The 13,039-nt window shown below is 32.6% G+C and overlaps 1 protein-coding gene and 1 long non-coding RNA gene across 3 annotated transcripts; one reads left to right on the top strand and one right to left on the bottom strand.

The window, feature by feature from the left end:
• Positions 1 to 8,541: 8,541 nt before the first annotated feature.
• On the top strand, positions 8,542 to 10,315 carry LOC108660486 (uncharacterized). 2 transcript variants are annotated; one of them, XR_001926250.2, is made up of 2 exons: positions 8,542 to 8,745; positions 9,920 to 10,315. It is a non-coding gene; the product is annotated as an uncharacterized LOC108660486 (long non-coding RNA). The 2 variants fall into 2 exon arrangements; XR_001926251.2 differs by having other exon boundaries at positions 9,925 to 10,288.
• Positions 10,316 to 10,543: 228 nt separating this feature from the next.
• On the bottom strand, positions 10,544 to 13,032 carry LOC148764744 (uncharacterized). Its single transcript, XM_088809646.1, has 5 exons — positions 12,530 to 13,032; positions 12,334 to 12,430; positions 12,062 to 12,183; positions 11,651 to 11,773; positions 10,544 to 11,525 (listed from the first exon to the last, which is right to left on the bottom strand). Exons 1-5 carry the CDS (start codon positions 13,030 to 13,032, stop codon positions 10,544 to 10,546), a joined length of 1,827 nt encoding a protein of 608 aa, XP_088665772.1.
• Positions 13,033 to 13,039: the final 7 nt, after the last annotated feature.

Here is a 13,039-nt window from a genome sequence, read left to right as displayed (position 1 = left end):
ATGATGATCTTTAGCCTTTGTTCAAAACCTGAAAGCCGTTCGACCCTCCAAATGCCATAATGGAACGTACTGATGACCTTGGGATAAATGGACATCAATATCAGCCCAATATGCCTCCAAGTTCGCCTCCACGGTTGGCTCTAAGGTCCTTAATGCACACAACTGCACCAAAACATACATTGCCATTAGATTGAAAGATAGTTGACATATGACAATAAAAGAAATAAAAAATAAAAATAGTATCATTCCGCTCTCTAAACCTGCAATGATCTTGTGGAAGCCTGTGGGCCTCTCCTCGCAATACCATCTAAGCGTTCGTGGATAAGCGTCTTCAGATTGGCGACAGGATCCAAAGTAGCTTTGAATAGCATAAATGGCCTTTAACGCCTAGAATTGCAAGTTAATTGTAAAATTTTATGTGGAAAGGAAAATGGGAAATGTTAGGGCACATTACTAATAGCAACCATACAAATCCGTATAAGTAGTAGCGTTTCTTTTGAGACGTCCCCACTAGGGGAACTTGGAAACCCCTCGATATGTAGTCCATGGTCAGACTCTACAAATAAGTACCCCATGGGAATGCATTCCACTTGTCAATGTTCTCGACCAACTACAACAACCACGAAATCACCGATCTTCTGTAGTTCTAGCCAAATAAAATATTATTTGCCATCAAGAGTAGAGGTATCTTTGTTGCATTTTCGTTTTGATCAAATTAGCCTCTCTCGTATTTAACACATTTTTTAGCTTCATCTAGTCCTCCACTCCCAGTGTCTCTACTGAATTCCTCTAAGGATGACCTCATAGGGATGTGAGATAACATATGGCATGGGGCTGAACTTCAATCTTGTCACTAAATAGAATTGATGCTTGGAGAAGCGTGCCTTGGTATTGCCTATGGTAAACCATAACTCACCTTCAATGGTGTCGAGTTAATCGATTCTACGAAACAATAAGTTGTGCACGAGACTGGAGTAGAATAAGCTATTTTCTGATTGCATGTCCATCAACTTCTCGAAGCATGTTTTCTTCACTACTTCCAACTCATTTTTTTTCCATAGCACCTTTTGTATGACATGCAATTACATCCACTTACAGTAGATGTTAATGCCAACGTTGAAGCCCCACTTGTTCTTTGGAACACGAAGCAAAGCTTCAAGGTTCTCCTGCTTTGTTCTGGTAATCTGCAACAGAAAACAAATAATATATCAATTTAGCAAATATGATCAAGGAAGATTGAAAAACAAGAACTAGTTTTTAGTATCATTGCATACATGAAAGAAAATAAATGAAGTACGTATGAAGCATGGCTGATTAAGTAACAAAACAGATACATAATACAAGCATTAAAGTTGAGTACAAAACATAAAAGCATTAATATCCAAGCAATGCCTAGAAATCAGTCACATAATACCTACATTACCAATCACATAATGCCTTATTAAGTAGTCACGCAATGCCTAAAAACTAATCATGAAATGCCTTAAAAACCAGTCACGCAATGCTTAAAAACTAGCCATGAATGCACTATCAACCAGTTATGCAATGCCCTATCAACCAGTCATGCAATGACTAAAACTGGTCATGCAATGACTAAAACTGGTCATGCAATGTCTAAAAATCAGTCATGCAATGCCTTCAAAACTAGTCATGCAATGCTCTAAAAACCATTCACACAATGCCCTATCAACAAGTCATACAATGCCTAAAAATCGATCACGTAATACCCTATCAAGTAGTAACACAATTGCCTAAAACCCTTAAACCCAATGCCTAAAACCAATCACGTATACCTTATCAACTAGTCATGCATGCCCAGTCAACATTCGATCCAAAAACCACCAAAACTATCAAATTCCATTTAACAAAATTAGCAACTTCAAACAACACACCATATTCTATTCAACAACATAATCAACGAATATGCCTACTTGGCAAGGAATGCTCAAAAGTTTTTCTTTGTGTATAAAAAATCACTCCAAAATACTCAAAATGCTCAAAGGTTTTTCTTCATGTATTTGGCGAGGAATGCTCCAGAGATGAATGGTCTGGCGAGGAAAGCTCAAAGGATATGGGTAGATTTAAGGTGCGGACCCAAAAATATAGGCCGATTTCATTAAGGGTAATTTTATCCAAAATTAATTTTTTTTTAACTAAAAACAATTAAAATTATGGGAACGACTATTTTCAAAATACACTTTATGTATGAGGGGTTATTTTGAAAAGAATCCTTAAGAGTATAAATAGTGAATAGCATATATACCTTTACTAATTTATTATATTGATTATTTTATCTTAACTAATGTTGACAAAGATAAACTAGTAAATATAAAATTCTAAACTAAAATAAAATACTAACTATTATCTACGTTTTATTATCGAACTTCCTTATTAAAGTAAAATATTCATAATTATTTATCAATTTCTTTGTTAATATCAATTTCCTTACTATAATAGAATAATGACAATTATTTCTTAATCTTATGGAGCACTTTTCCCATTACTTTATATGATCTATTGCAACACTCCATTGAAAATCAGTTTTAAAAGTATAATGCACTTGAGATAACCAATTTTGCTTGCTGATATTATAGGCAATTTTAGAAATATAGAACATGTCGTCGTCAACCCATCATCTCTCACAAATCATCAGCAAGAGTAGCAATAAATATAACAACAAATCAACAGTAAGAATTTTTTTTTCTCAGCCAATCAAAAAATTTCATTGATATTAAAAAGATAGATCCAAGAAAAAGGCAATTGCTGCCCAGAGAGAGAGTGCAGTGACTCCGACTAAAATCAGGCTAAAACAAAATGACCATCTGTTAACATCCTCACAATTTGGACAAAAAAACAAATAAGAGAAATGAACTAAGAATAAAGAGAAAAAAGCCAAAACATAAACAAAGCAATGACCACTGTCTTCAGCATTATAACAGCAGCAAGGGCAAAAAAAAATGCACAAAAAGCAGGAAAGAAGCTGACCTTGTGATAAAGCCATGGCAGATAGCTAGCAACAACAATCATCACCATAAAGAATTTTGTAAAATGCTGCAAAATTTTTGTACAATGTAGTTGCAAGAACCTTGGAAATTTTGTAAAGTGTCGTTGCATCAATCCTTGAAGGATTAGTACCTATTTAAACAGATTTTGTACCTTGGAAATATATACCATTTCATCACAGCATTGACCTTATAATCATTCTCCATAATTCAAAGTTTTCTTGTATAACAGATTTTGTAACCTATTTAAACAGTAAGAGAACCAAAATTCTTGTACTTATCTATTCTTCCTTCGCTACCTATTGTCTCTCTTAAATTCTCTCTCCCTCTCATTTTCTAAATTTCTTCAAGAAATCATATGTTCACTGCCACTATTGTGTTAACCGTACCTCTCAGGGGTTACTGTTACTTTAACAGTGCCCCTCTTTTATATTTTTTTCCTTTCTATTACTAGATTTTTTTTTGGCTTTTCTATGTCCTTTATCTTTCTCTTTTAGGTATTTTAATTTTTCATTACTTTATATACATATACATGGATGAATTCATTTTATATCACATCATTAATATAAACATTAGATTATGTTATACCCCTTTATTAATATATACTTTTTGAATATACTTTATATCACTTTAATAATATAAATTTTAAATAATTTAAAAAATAAAGTTATTAAGTAAAAATTATTAATAGTTGTTGTCATAACGTGTGGGTTTAGGAACTCGTTCACCTTGACGTGAAATGGAGTCATCACTATTTTTTTTTTATAAGATGTGATTAGCCATCTATTAAATTCGTTCTATTCGACAAAGTCTTAAATTGATTTTGAGTTCGTCTAAAGAATAAAAACCTAATCTGCGAATTTTAGATTTGGGTTTGAGAGCACGGTTATGCACAATGAGGGATTAGTACCCCTACAACACCCGTTCCACGAATGGTACCATTTAATCATATGTTATCCTATTTTAACCTTAATTTTTAATTTTATTCTTGTATTTCCTTAATCATTGTTTATGATTCTATATTTTATTTTATTTGTGACCTAAAATCCAAAATTCTATTTTATGGATTTAACGTGCATATGATGCAATTATGGAATGTATGACATAAATCTTGATAATGTCAAATGAAAACCTTTTATTGAGAATATTTTTCAAATTAGCCTATCATACTGGTGGAACCTAAAAATACTATCTCACCTAGGGAATTACTTGGGAAAACTCGCCTTTGCAAGCTTATCAAGCAAATCCCATCATTGAGGTAATCATTTACGAGTAAAAATGCTTTAATGTAATGCAAACCCTAATACAAGTAAAGATTTTTTATGAAGAACATTCTTTGAACCCACCCATCAGATTGGTGGGACTTGAAAATATTATTTCACCTAGGGAATTTTTCAAGCGAACTCGTTTTTGCAAGCTTCTCGAAAAGTCCCATCATCAGGGCCTTAACTCATGTACAAAATATATCTAAATAGATGCAATGACAGATAAATAACATGATGGTGACATGCAAAAGTTTTGATATTAATTGTCCTTGATGCCATATATTTTTATTTTTATTATTATTATTATTAGCTATGAAATTGGCTTTAGTTTTAAAATGAGAAAATTTAATGATTTAAATATGTTTGTGAGCCTAGAAGAAAAATCGTGATATGAAAGAACTTTCCTCAAAGAGTTTTTAAAGTTTTTTGTGAAAGATAAAATTATTTGAATGCTTTAAAAACAAGTTCCAACAAAGAAGAATCAATTTCTGAAAGTGAAGTATTGATTCCTTGAAAGATAGAAACCTATATTTCTTATTTGTAACAAGAAGCAATTAACTTATCAAGAAGTGGACCATCAAGTCTCACAAAACAAAAAGCTACTAGTTCAGAAGAATCGAGCACTCAAGAAGCGAAAGGTCGATTCTTGTGAAGGTAGAGGTATGAAGGAGAAGCACTGGACAACAAGAATCGACTTCTCAAGTTTCCCAAGATCGATTCCTAAAAGTCGAAAGGAGAAAAATTGGAAACTTGTTGAGGAAGCTAAAGAATAGAAAAAAACTTGTTAGAAAAGAAAAAAAAAAGGAAATTTGAGCAGGAAAACCAAAGTTTGAAATTTCAAAGTAACGCTTAAAAGTCATGAAAAATCGACTTGTCAGGAAGGGAATGTTCGATTCTTGTGAGACAGAATGTATTAGCCTTGAAGTAGGATGAGAAGAATCGACTTCTTGATGGATGAATATTCAATTCCCAAGGAACAGAGAGCATCAGGCCTAAAGCTAAGGCATAAAGAATCGACTTCTCTGTTGGGCAATGCTCGATTCTCAGAGACTGACAACTTTGATTCAAGTGGTCCTAATGATCTAAATTTTGAAATCTCCTTTCTCTCTAACATCTAGATCTTGTGAGAAGCTATATAAACCTCCATTAGCTTCATTCTCATAATTCTATTTTATAAAATTATTTTTATTTCAAATTGTTTTTAAAAGTTAGCTAAATTCTTGAGTTTAGGTTAGGATTTTGTTATTTTTAGTTTTTTAATTAATTTTTTTCCATTTAGTTATTTTATTTTATGAAAATTTTAGTATTATTTGTATTATTTTAGTTATTATTTATTAGTTTTTATATTTTCGTAAGACTTTAAAGGAATAAAACTCAATTTTGTGAAGAAAGGTGTTTAAAGAGCCTAGGCCCTATTCATGCACATTGTAGTATTTTGACCATAACTTCTATTCCAGATGTCCAAGTGACTTGATTCTTGGACCATTGGAAAGTTAAGAGACAATGCTACAACTTTTATGTAGATCACTTTGCCCAGTTCTGCATTGATGATGGAGAAAATTGCATTGGAAATTGACAGAGTGTAGTAGTCGACAAGAGAAGGCCTGAAGTCAAAGGAGCACCACAACGTAGATGGGTTGTGTCGTGGCGTCGAAAAGAAAAATTTGAAAAAAAATTGCTGTAGGAAAGAAAAGGATGTGGACTGACTTTAGCCTTATGGGTCATACACTTATTCTAAGCGCATATTAAGAGTCATTAGGCTAAAGTAGTTTAGTTTAGGGAAAATTAGGTTAAGTTTCAAGTATAAATAGATAGCTTAAGGAGAAGTTAGTCGTAAGAAGAAAAAGCCTAAGAGAGACTCAAGAAATTAGAAGTTGAGGTTAAAGATTGAAGGTCAAAGCTGCAAAATTTGTTTATTTTCTTTTTCCTTAGCTTTTATTATTCTTGTTACTCTTGATGGCTAAACTTCATATGTTTTTGTTTATTATTGCAATTATGAGTACCTAATTTCTTTTTTTCAAGTATTTCAATTGAACTCAAATGTAGCCTAAATATTTAATCTCTTTCTTGCTTATTTTCAAAGGTATTGTATTATTTATTTCAAATTGTTCTTAAAATTTTTAATTGCTTGATCACCAATTAAATTGATTAAGGAACATTAATATAACTTAAGAAAAGGAGTATAGTGTAGGCTAAAATTGAAATAGCATATGATTATATTTATTTGCCTTGATGAATAAATTGATTTGTGTATAGGATAAAATATACCTATATGCTGTACGTAGTTAGATTAGAGCATGAACTTAATGAGTTTGTTTTAATTTCAATTTACATAAAGATATAGCGTTTTGGTTAAAATAGATATTTTTATAAGAATATTGAGAGAGCTTTATAAATAATTAAAGACTCTATCAGCAATTCAACCCACTAGAATAAGTTAAGAAATGGAGATAAGATTTAGATGAAAGTGTGTAGGATATTATAATCCTAGGTTTGTTTGATTTGATTTTGATTCAATTATATTCTTGCTTTGATTTTTAAGTATTGTTAATTAGTTTATTTTTTGTTAATTAATTTCTCGTGGAATTAGTTATATACTTTTGATTGTTTGGATAAGATAAAATTGTTTTAATTTTAATACTTAGTAAATTCTAGATCAATTCTTTGTGGGATCGATACTCTATTTATCATTATATTATCTGTTCTATACGTATACTTGTATGGGTAGAAAATTAGTATAACACATTGTAAGGTAGAAAAAGAGAGCCAAGAAAGAAAGAGGAAAAAAAGCTTCATTCCAAGAGAAGAGAAAAGCTTCATTTCTCAAAATTTTAGATCAACTTTCTATGGAATCGACACTCTACTCACCATTATATTATTTTTCTCATTGATTTTTAAGAATGTGCAAAGAGAGGCAGTTCTAGACACCGTTTTCAATTTTACTAGTTTTTATTTATTTTTACCACCATTTATTATTCTTTTATTATTTGTTGTATTGATAATTTGGTTTGTGGTTCACGAGTTCACGTTTGGTCCAAATTCTATAACCATGCCCGTGTTTAAGTATGGAGTACCATGGTCAAATTTAGTTTAGTTTAGGCCCAAGATGCATGAATTAGTTTTAGGAGTCTTGTAGGCTTTAATGAGGCTTAGGCCTTGTTTTGGTTTTTCTATTCAAGGCTTGTTAGATAAACAAGATTAGCAGAAATAATCAAACTAAATTGGATCTAAAATTGAAGCTAAAGTAATATTAAGGAATTAAAATAAAGGAACATGAAGACCATTTAACATTTAGGGTCCATTTGATAACTAAAAAATGACTTACTGAAAAAAAAAAATTTCGTGTAAAATATTTTACAAGAAAATTTAATATTTTTTGTTGTTTGGATAAATGGTTGAAAACATTTTCTGTTGTTTGGATTATCTTATAGAAAATATTTTTCACCATAGTGGAGTTGATTACAAAACAATATTGATATTTGATTTTCACTAATTTTGCATCAAAATTAAGAATGAAAATGAAAATAAACAAAATCAATAATAATATTTTCTAAAGCATTTAACCACATATATGTAATAAAAATAAACTCTATTTTTCAAAAAATTTTCCATCTCATCACTTTTTTATCATAACTATAAAAATATAAATATTCATCAATTGTGTAAGATATATAAAATCTATACTTATAAATATGTATTTATTAAATGATGATCATTAAAATATTTTTTATTATAATTATTAGTAAGATTTAAATATATTATAAATGTGTACTAATCAAATGACCATTGAAATATTTTTTATTATAATTATTAGTAAGATTTATTCAATTTATAAATAAAAAATTTAATTGCATTGAATGATTTCTTTAAAAAAAATTTAATTTTAATAGTGTTGTATAATTTAAATATTAATATTTTAAATTAAAATTTAAAATTAAATATTAATATTTTTAATATTTTTAATTAAATATTAATATTTATCAAATTTATACTCATAAATTTAATATAAAAATATTTTATTATTTTTTAAAAAATATTTTACATCTGAAGTTAATTTTTTATCTTTTAAATAAATATAAATTTTAAAAACATTTTTTAAAAAATATCCCACGTCAAAACAAACCAACTCTTGAAACCAACGTTGACTCAAAAGTTGGGCCAAAGCTGGCAGCTCAATCTCTCTTTCATTTATCATTCAAAAGGTAAAGGCCCATAATTAACTCCAACTCTTTCTAACAAAGCGAAGACAGGTCGTGGTCGTTAGGCAAAGAATCATCTCAACTGTTCAAACTTGGGACCCCACCTCGTACGCTAAAACAAGTGAAGAACATCTCTTTGTCTCCCACCAAAAATAAAATAAAAAGAAAACTCTGACTTTCTCGTCTCCTTTCCCCGACTTCCATACCAAAACCTTCGATAAAGTCAAGAAAACAGGGAGAGGTAACTTGGGTTTCTTGAAACCTATCCAGCGTCCAGAGGTAAATAATTAGCTCTACTGGTTTGGTTGCTTTAGAAACAAAACAAGACTGAAATTGAAATTCTGAATCTCATGTTCTGCTTCTTTTGGTTCTTGAGTTCAACGAAGCTGGTGATACTTGTTTTGATCTGATTTCGTTGAAAGAAAACCCTTTTTATCACCAATGCTATTTTTTCAAGTTTGGGATTTGAGGTGGTCAGAAATGACTAGTGTTTAAATTGATTTTGTCAAGTAGTGGTTGCTAAGTTATTATCAAAGAAAAGGCTGGATTTTGATGCTTAATTAGGCACTAAGTTTTTGTTCTTATGCTATTTTTCAGTGTCATTCTTTCACAAGTTTGAGACTTTTCTTTCTTGTTTAAACTACAGCATATGCATGTAGTTCCTTGCACTAATTTCGGGTATATTGGGCCTCTTTGAAATCCATTTTTTTTATGCATGATGAGATTTGCAATTTGTTTTCCATGCTTATTCTCCTTCTTGTGTTGGAGCCAATACAACTCTACACCTGCTTTGAGCTTACTTTTAATGCCAAAAATTTCTTCTCTGTGCACTTGGACTTTGGCCTTAGGTGGTGTAACCTACTAACTATTAAGTCAACTTGCGTTTCGGCCAAAAAAAGAAAAAAAAGTCAGTTTGCGTCAGTTTGTTGAGATTGCAGTCAAACAAGGATATAGGCTACTGATATTAGCCTTTACTTTTTTGTTCATGAAACAGAGTTTGCATAAAAACCATCAGAACTCTCTCATTTCATTGTTTTCACTATATATATTTACAGAACAGTTAACATGCACATAGAAACATCATCAACACTTGTCAAACTAAACAAACAAGTGTAAAACATCATTTACAAGGTACATGCATAACACCACGTATGGTGTTCTTTGTACAGCACAACAAAAACAATTTCCTACACAGCATTTAAGGAACAAAAAACCGTGTCACTCTCTTTACTTAGACACTTGCAAGCATTATATTCAACATTCCCCCTTAATGCTTGCTTGATGAACCATTAATTTGTTTCTCTGAAACTCAAACATTGGCTTCCTGAGTGCTTTAGTCATAATATCAGCAAGTTGATCTTCAGGACAGTATTGGATGCAAATTTCACCTTTCTTTTCAGCATCCCTGAGAGCATGATATTTCACACTGATATGTTTAGTTTTTCCATGGAAGACAAGGTTTTTGGCCATAGCTATAGCAGATTTATTATCAAGCCACAAATCAGTAGCTTCAAGCTGAGGCATAGTGAGATCATGAAGAGCCTTCCTCACCCAAATTGCATGATTTGCTGCTGAAGTTGCAGCCACATACTCAGCTTCTGCAGAAGATTGAGCAACCGTGTCTTGCTTATGGGAGCTCCAAGAAAACGTGCCATTTCCAAGAGTGAATACATACCCGGAAGTGCTCTTTGCATCATCTAGAGATCCAGCCCAGTCACTATTAGAAAATCCTGATAGTTTGACAGTCTTTGTATGAGTGAACTTCAAACCAAAAGCTGTTGTACCTTTTAAATACCTAAGTATTCTTTTTGCAGCAACAAAATGACAGCTTCTTGATTTTTGCATAAAACGAGATAAATAGCTGACAGCAAACATAACATCAGGCCTTGTTGCACATGGGTACAGAAGACAACCAATAAGACTTCTATATTGAGAAGGATTTTCCAGTTCATAACCAGATTGGGAAGATAACTTCTCATTAACTACCAGAGGTGAAGCAGTGGCTTTGCATTCATTCATCTGAAACTTTTTAAGCATTTCCAGCACATATTTATGTTGAGAAACATGTATTCCTCTATCAATCCTTTTGATTTCCAGCCCTAAAAAAATAACTCATATCTCCCAAATCAGACATATAAAATTCCTTCTCCATATTCTGTTTGAATTTTCTAATAGCATCTTCACTTCCCCTTGTCACCAGTAAGTCATCCACATACAAGGATAGGATTAGTGGAGCCTCATTGTAGTGTTTTAACACATAAAGAGTTGCTTTGTTTGGACTCTTTAGGAATCCTTGATCAAGCAGGTAAGTGTTAATCCTGTTGTACCAAGCACAGGGTGCTTGTTTCAATCCATAAAGAGCCTTGTGAAGTTTGAACACCTTTCCTTGTCCAGAACAGAGTTCAAATCCTGGTGGTTGCTCCACATAAATTTCTTCATCAAGCTTCCCATTTAAAAATGCTGATTTAACATCCAAGTGAAAGAGTTTCCACTGGAATGCAGCAGCCAAAGCTATAAGCAATCTAATAGTGTCCAATCGAGCCACTGGTGCAAAAGTTTCCTGAAAATCAATACCAAGTATTTGAGAATAGCCCTTCACTACTAGTCTTGCCTTGTACCTGTTTAAAGTGCCATCAGGATTGAGCTTTCTTTTAAAGATCCATTTGACCCCAATTAATTGTCGATCCTTAGGCCTATCCACTAGAGACCAAGTTTTGTTTTTGACTATCATATTCAGTTTTTCCTTTATAGCTGTAACCCAATGCTCATGAACTGCAGCATCTTCATAAGAGTTAGGTTCTGTGATAGCCATATGACATCTCTCATAAATGTTTTGAATAGACCTTACTTGCCTAACTGGAGCTTCATCAACTGTTTCAGCATCAACAAGAATTTGAGAATCAGTATGTTGATAGTTTGATACGTTAATAAATTCATTCAAATCTACAGCTTGGCTTTGCTCCCAATTCCAGCTCTTGTTCTCATCAAATACAACATTCCTACTGACAGAAATTCTACCAGATTCAACCTGAAATATTCTATATGCTTTGGACTTCAAGCTGTATCCAATCAGAACCCCATCTGAGCCTTCGGTTGAAGTTTGTCTCTCTGTTCCTCAGGTATATGTTGATAACAAAGACTTCCAAACACTCGCAAATGATCTACAAAAGGCCTGGTCCCATACCATTCTTCATATGGAGTGATATTTTGCTTTGCTCGAGTAGGAATAATATTGAGCAAGTATACTGCTGTCGAGGCTGCTTCTGCCCAAAATCTTTTGGGCATATTTTTCTCAAACATCAGGCACCTGCACATCTCAAGTACTGTTGAATTTTTCCTTTCACTTACCCCATTTTGTTGAGGGCAATATGGAGCTGTTAGCTGGTGAAAAATCCCTTCCTTCTCTAAAAATTGAGAAAATTCTTGAGATGTGTACTCACCACCATTATCTGATCTGAGTACTTTGATCTTCATACCAGACTCTAACTCAGCTCAAGCTTTAAATTTCTGGAACCAACTGAAAGTTTCTGACTTCTGTTTCATAAAGAATATTCAGCAGAACCTGGTCAGATCATCTATAAATGTAACAAAGTACCTGCTCCCATTTAATGACTCTTCACTTAGAGGACCTCCAACATCTGAATGGATAAGATTAAGCTTATCCTTTGATTTGCTAAAACTGGCAATGGGATAAGGCTTTCGAGTTATTTTTCCAAGCTAACAAGTTTGGCAAATAGGGCCAGATTCTGATAATTTGGGAAGCTTATCTGCAAGACCTGAATTACTCAACTGTATCAATGAATTATAATTACAGTGACCAAATCTCTTGTGCCACAGAGAAGTCAAATTTGAGTGCACTTCTGTTGCCTGCAAACATGCATCTTTCCAGTTCACTGGGAAACAATTTTGTTTCATAGAGATATTCATCATATATTCACCATTAGGAGCATAAATAGTGCAAGACCTATCTTTAAACAATAAGACATAATTATGCTTAAGCACTTGTCCTACACTTAATAGATTTTTAGTGATTTCTGGCACTAAGAGAACTTCAAACTCATACCTGGCACAAGAAGAAGTTTGAATTGGCACTAACCCTTTTCCTGTTGCTTGCAAATAAACACCATTCCCAATCTCAACTTTCGAACGGTATTGATCATCTATTTCAACAAATAGCTTCACATTTGGAGTCATGTGATTTGAAGCTCCACTGTTCAAAAGCCAAAGGCTTGCATCAACAGTTTTTAAATTTCCAGTTTGAACCATGAACAAATGCTCTTCAGTTGTTTCAGCTTTCTCAACTGGTTCATTAGCCTTGACTTGAGTCTCAGCTTTGTTTTTGCAAACTCTCTGTACATGCCCCAATTGGTTACAATTTCTGCACCTCACATTTGGTCTAAACCTACAACTAGCCTCAGCATGACCCTTTCTCTTGCAGTGAGAACAAATATGAGCCTTGCCTTTTTTCTGTTGATTTCTGTATACAGATTGAACCCCTTTATCTTTCTCTTTCTGTTCAACAGGACCTTTTCTTGTGCTTGTCTCTCCCACTGTTTTTCCTTTCATTTTAGCA

Source organism: Theobroma cacao, chromosome 1 (genome assembly GCF_053813885.1).
Source record: "Theobroma cacao isolate CCN51 chromosome 1, ASM5381388v1, whole genome shotgun sequence".
Classification (NCBI taxonomy): Eukaryota; Viridiplantae; Streptophyta; class Magnoliopsida; order Malvales; family Malvaceae; genus Theobroma; species Theobroma cacao.
This window is presented reverse-complemented; position numbering and strand designations above follow the sequence as displayed.

What these genes read in the sequence shown, in the direction of transcription:
- LOC148764744 (XM_088809646.1), bottom strand. Translation starts at nt 13,032, where the DNA reads ATGAAAGGAAAAACAGTGGGAGAGACAAGCACAAGAAAAGGTCCTGTT. An exon ending in CAAACTTCTTCTTGTGCCAG is followed by an intron (nt 12,431 to 12,529) that starts GTATGAGTTTGA and finishes GTTTAAAGATAG; the next exon opens with GTCTTGCACTATTTATGCTC. An exon ending in ATCACTCCATATGAAGAATG is followed by an intron (nt 11,526 to 11,650) that starts GTATGGGACCAG and finishes GATTGGATACAG; the next exon opens with CTTGAAGTCCAAAGCATATA.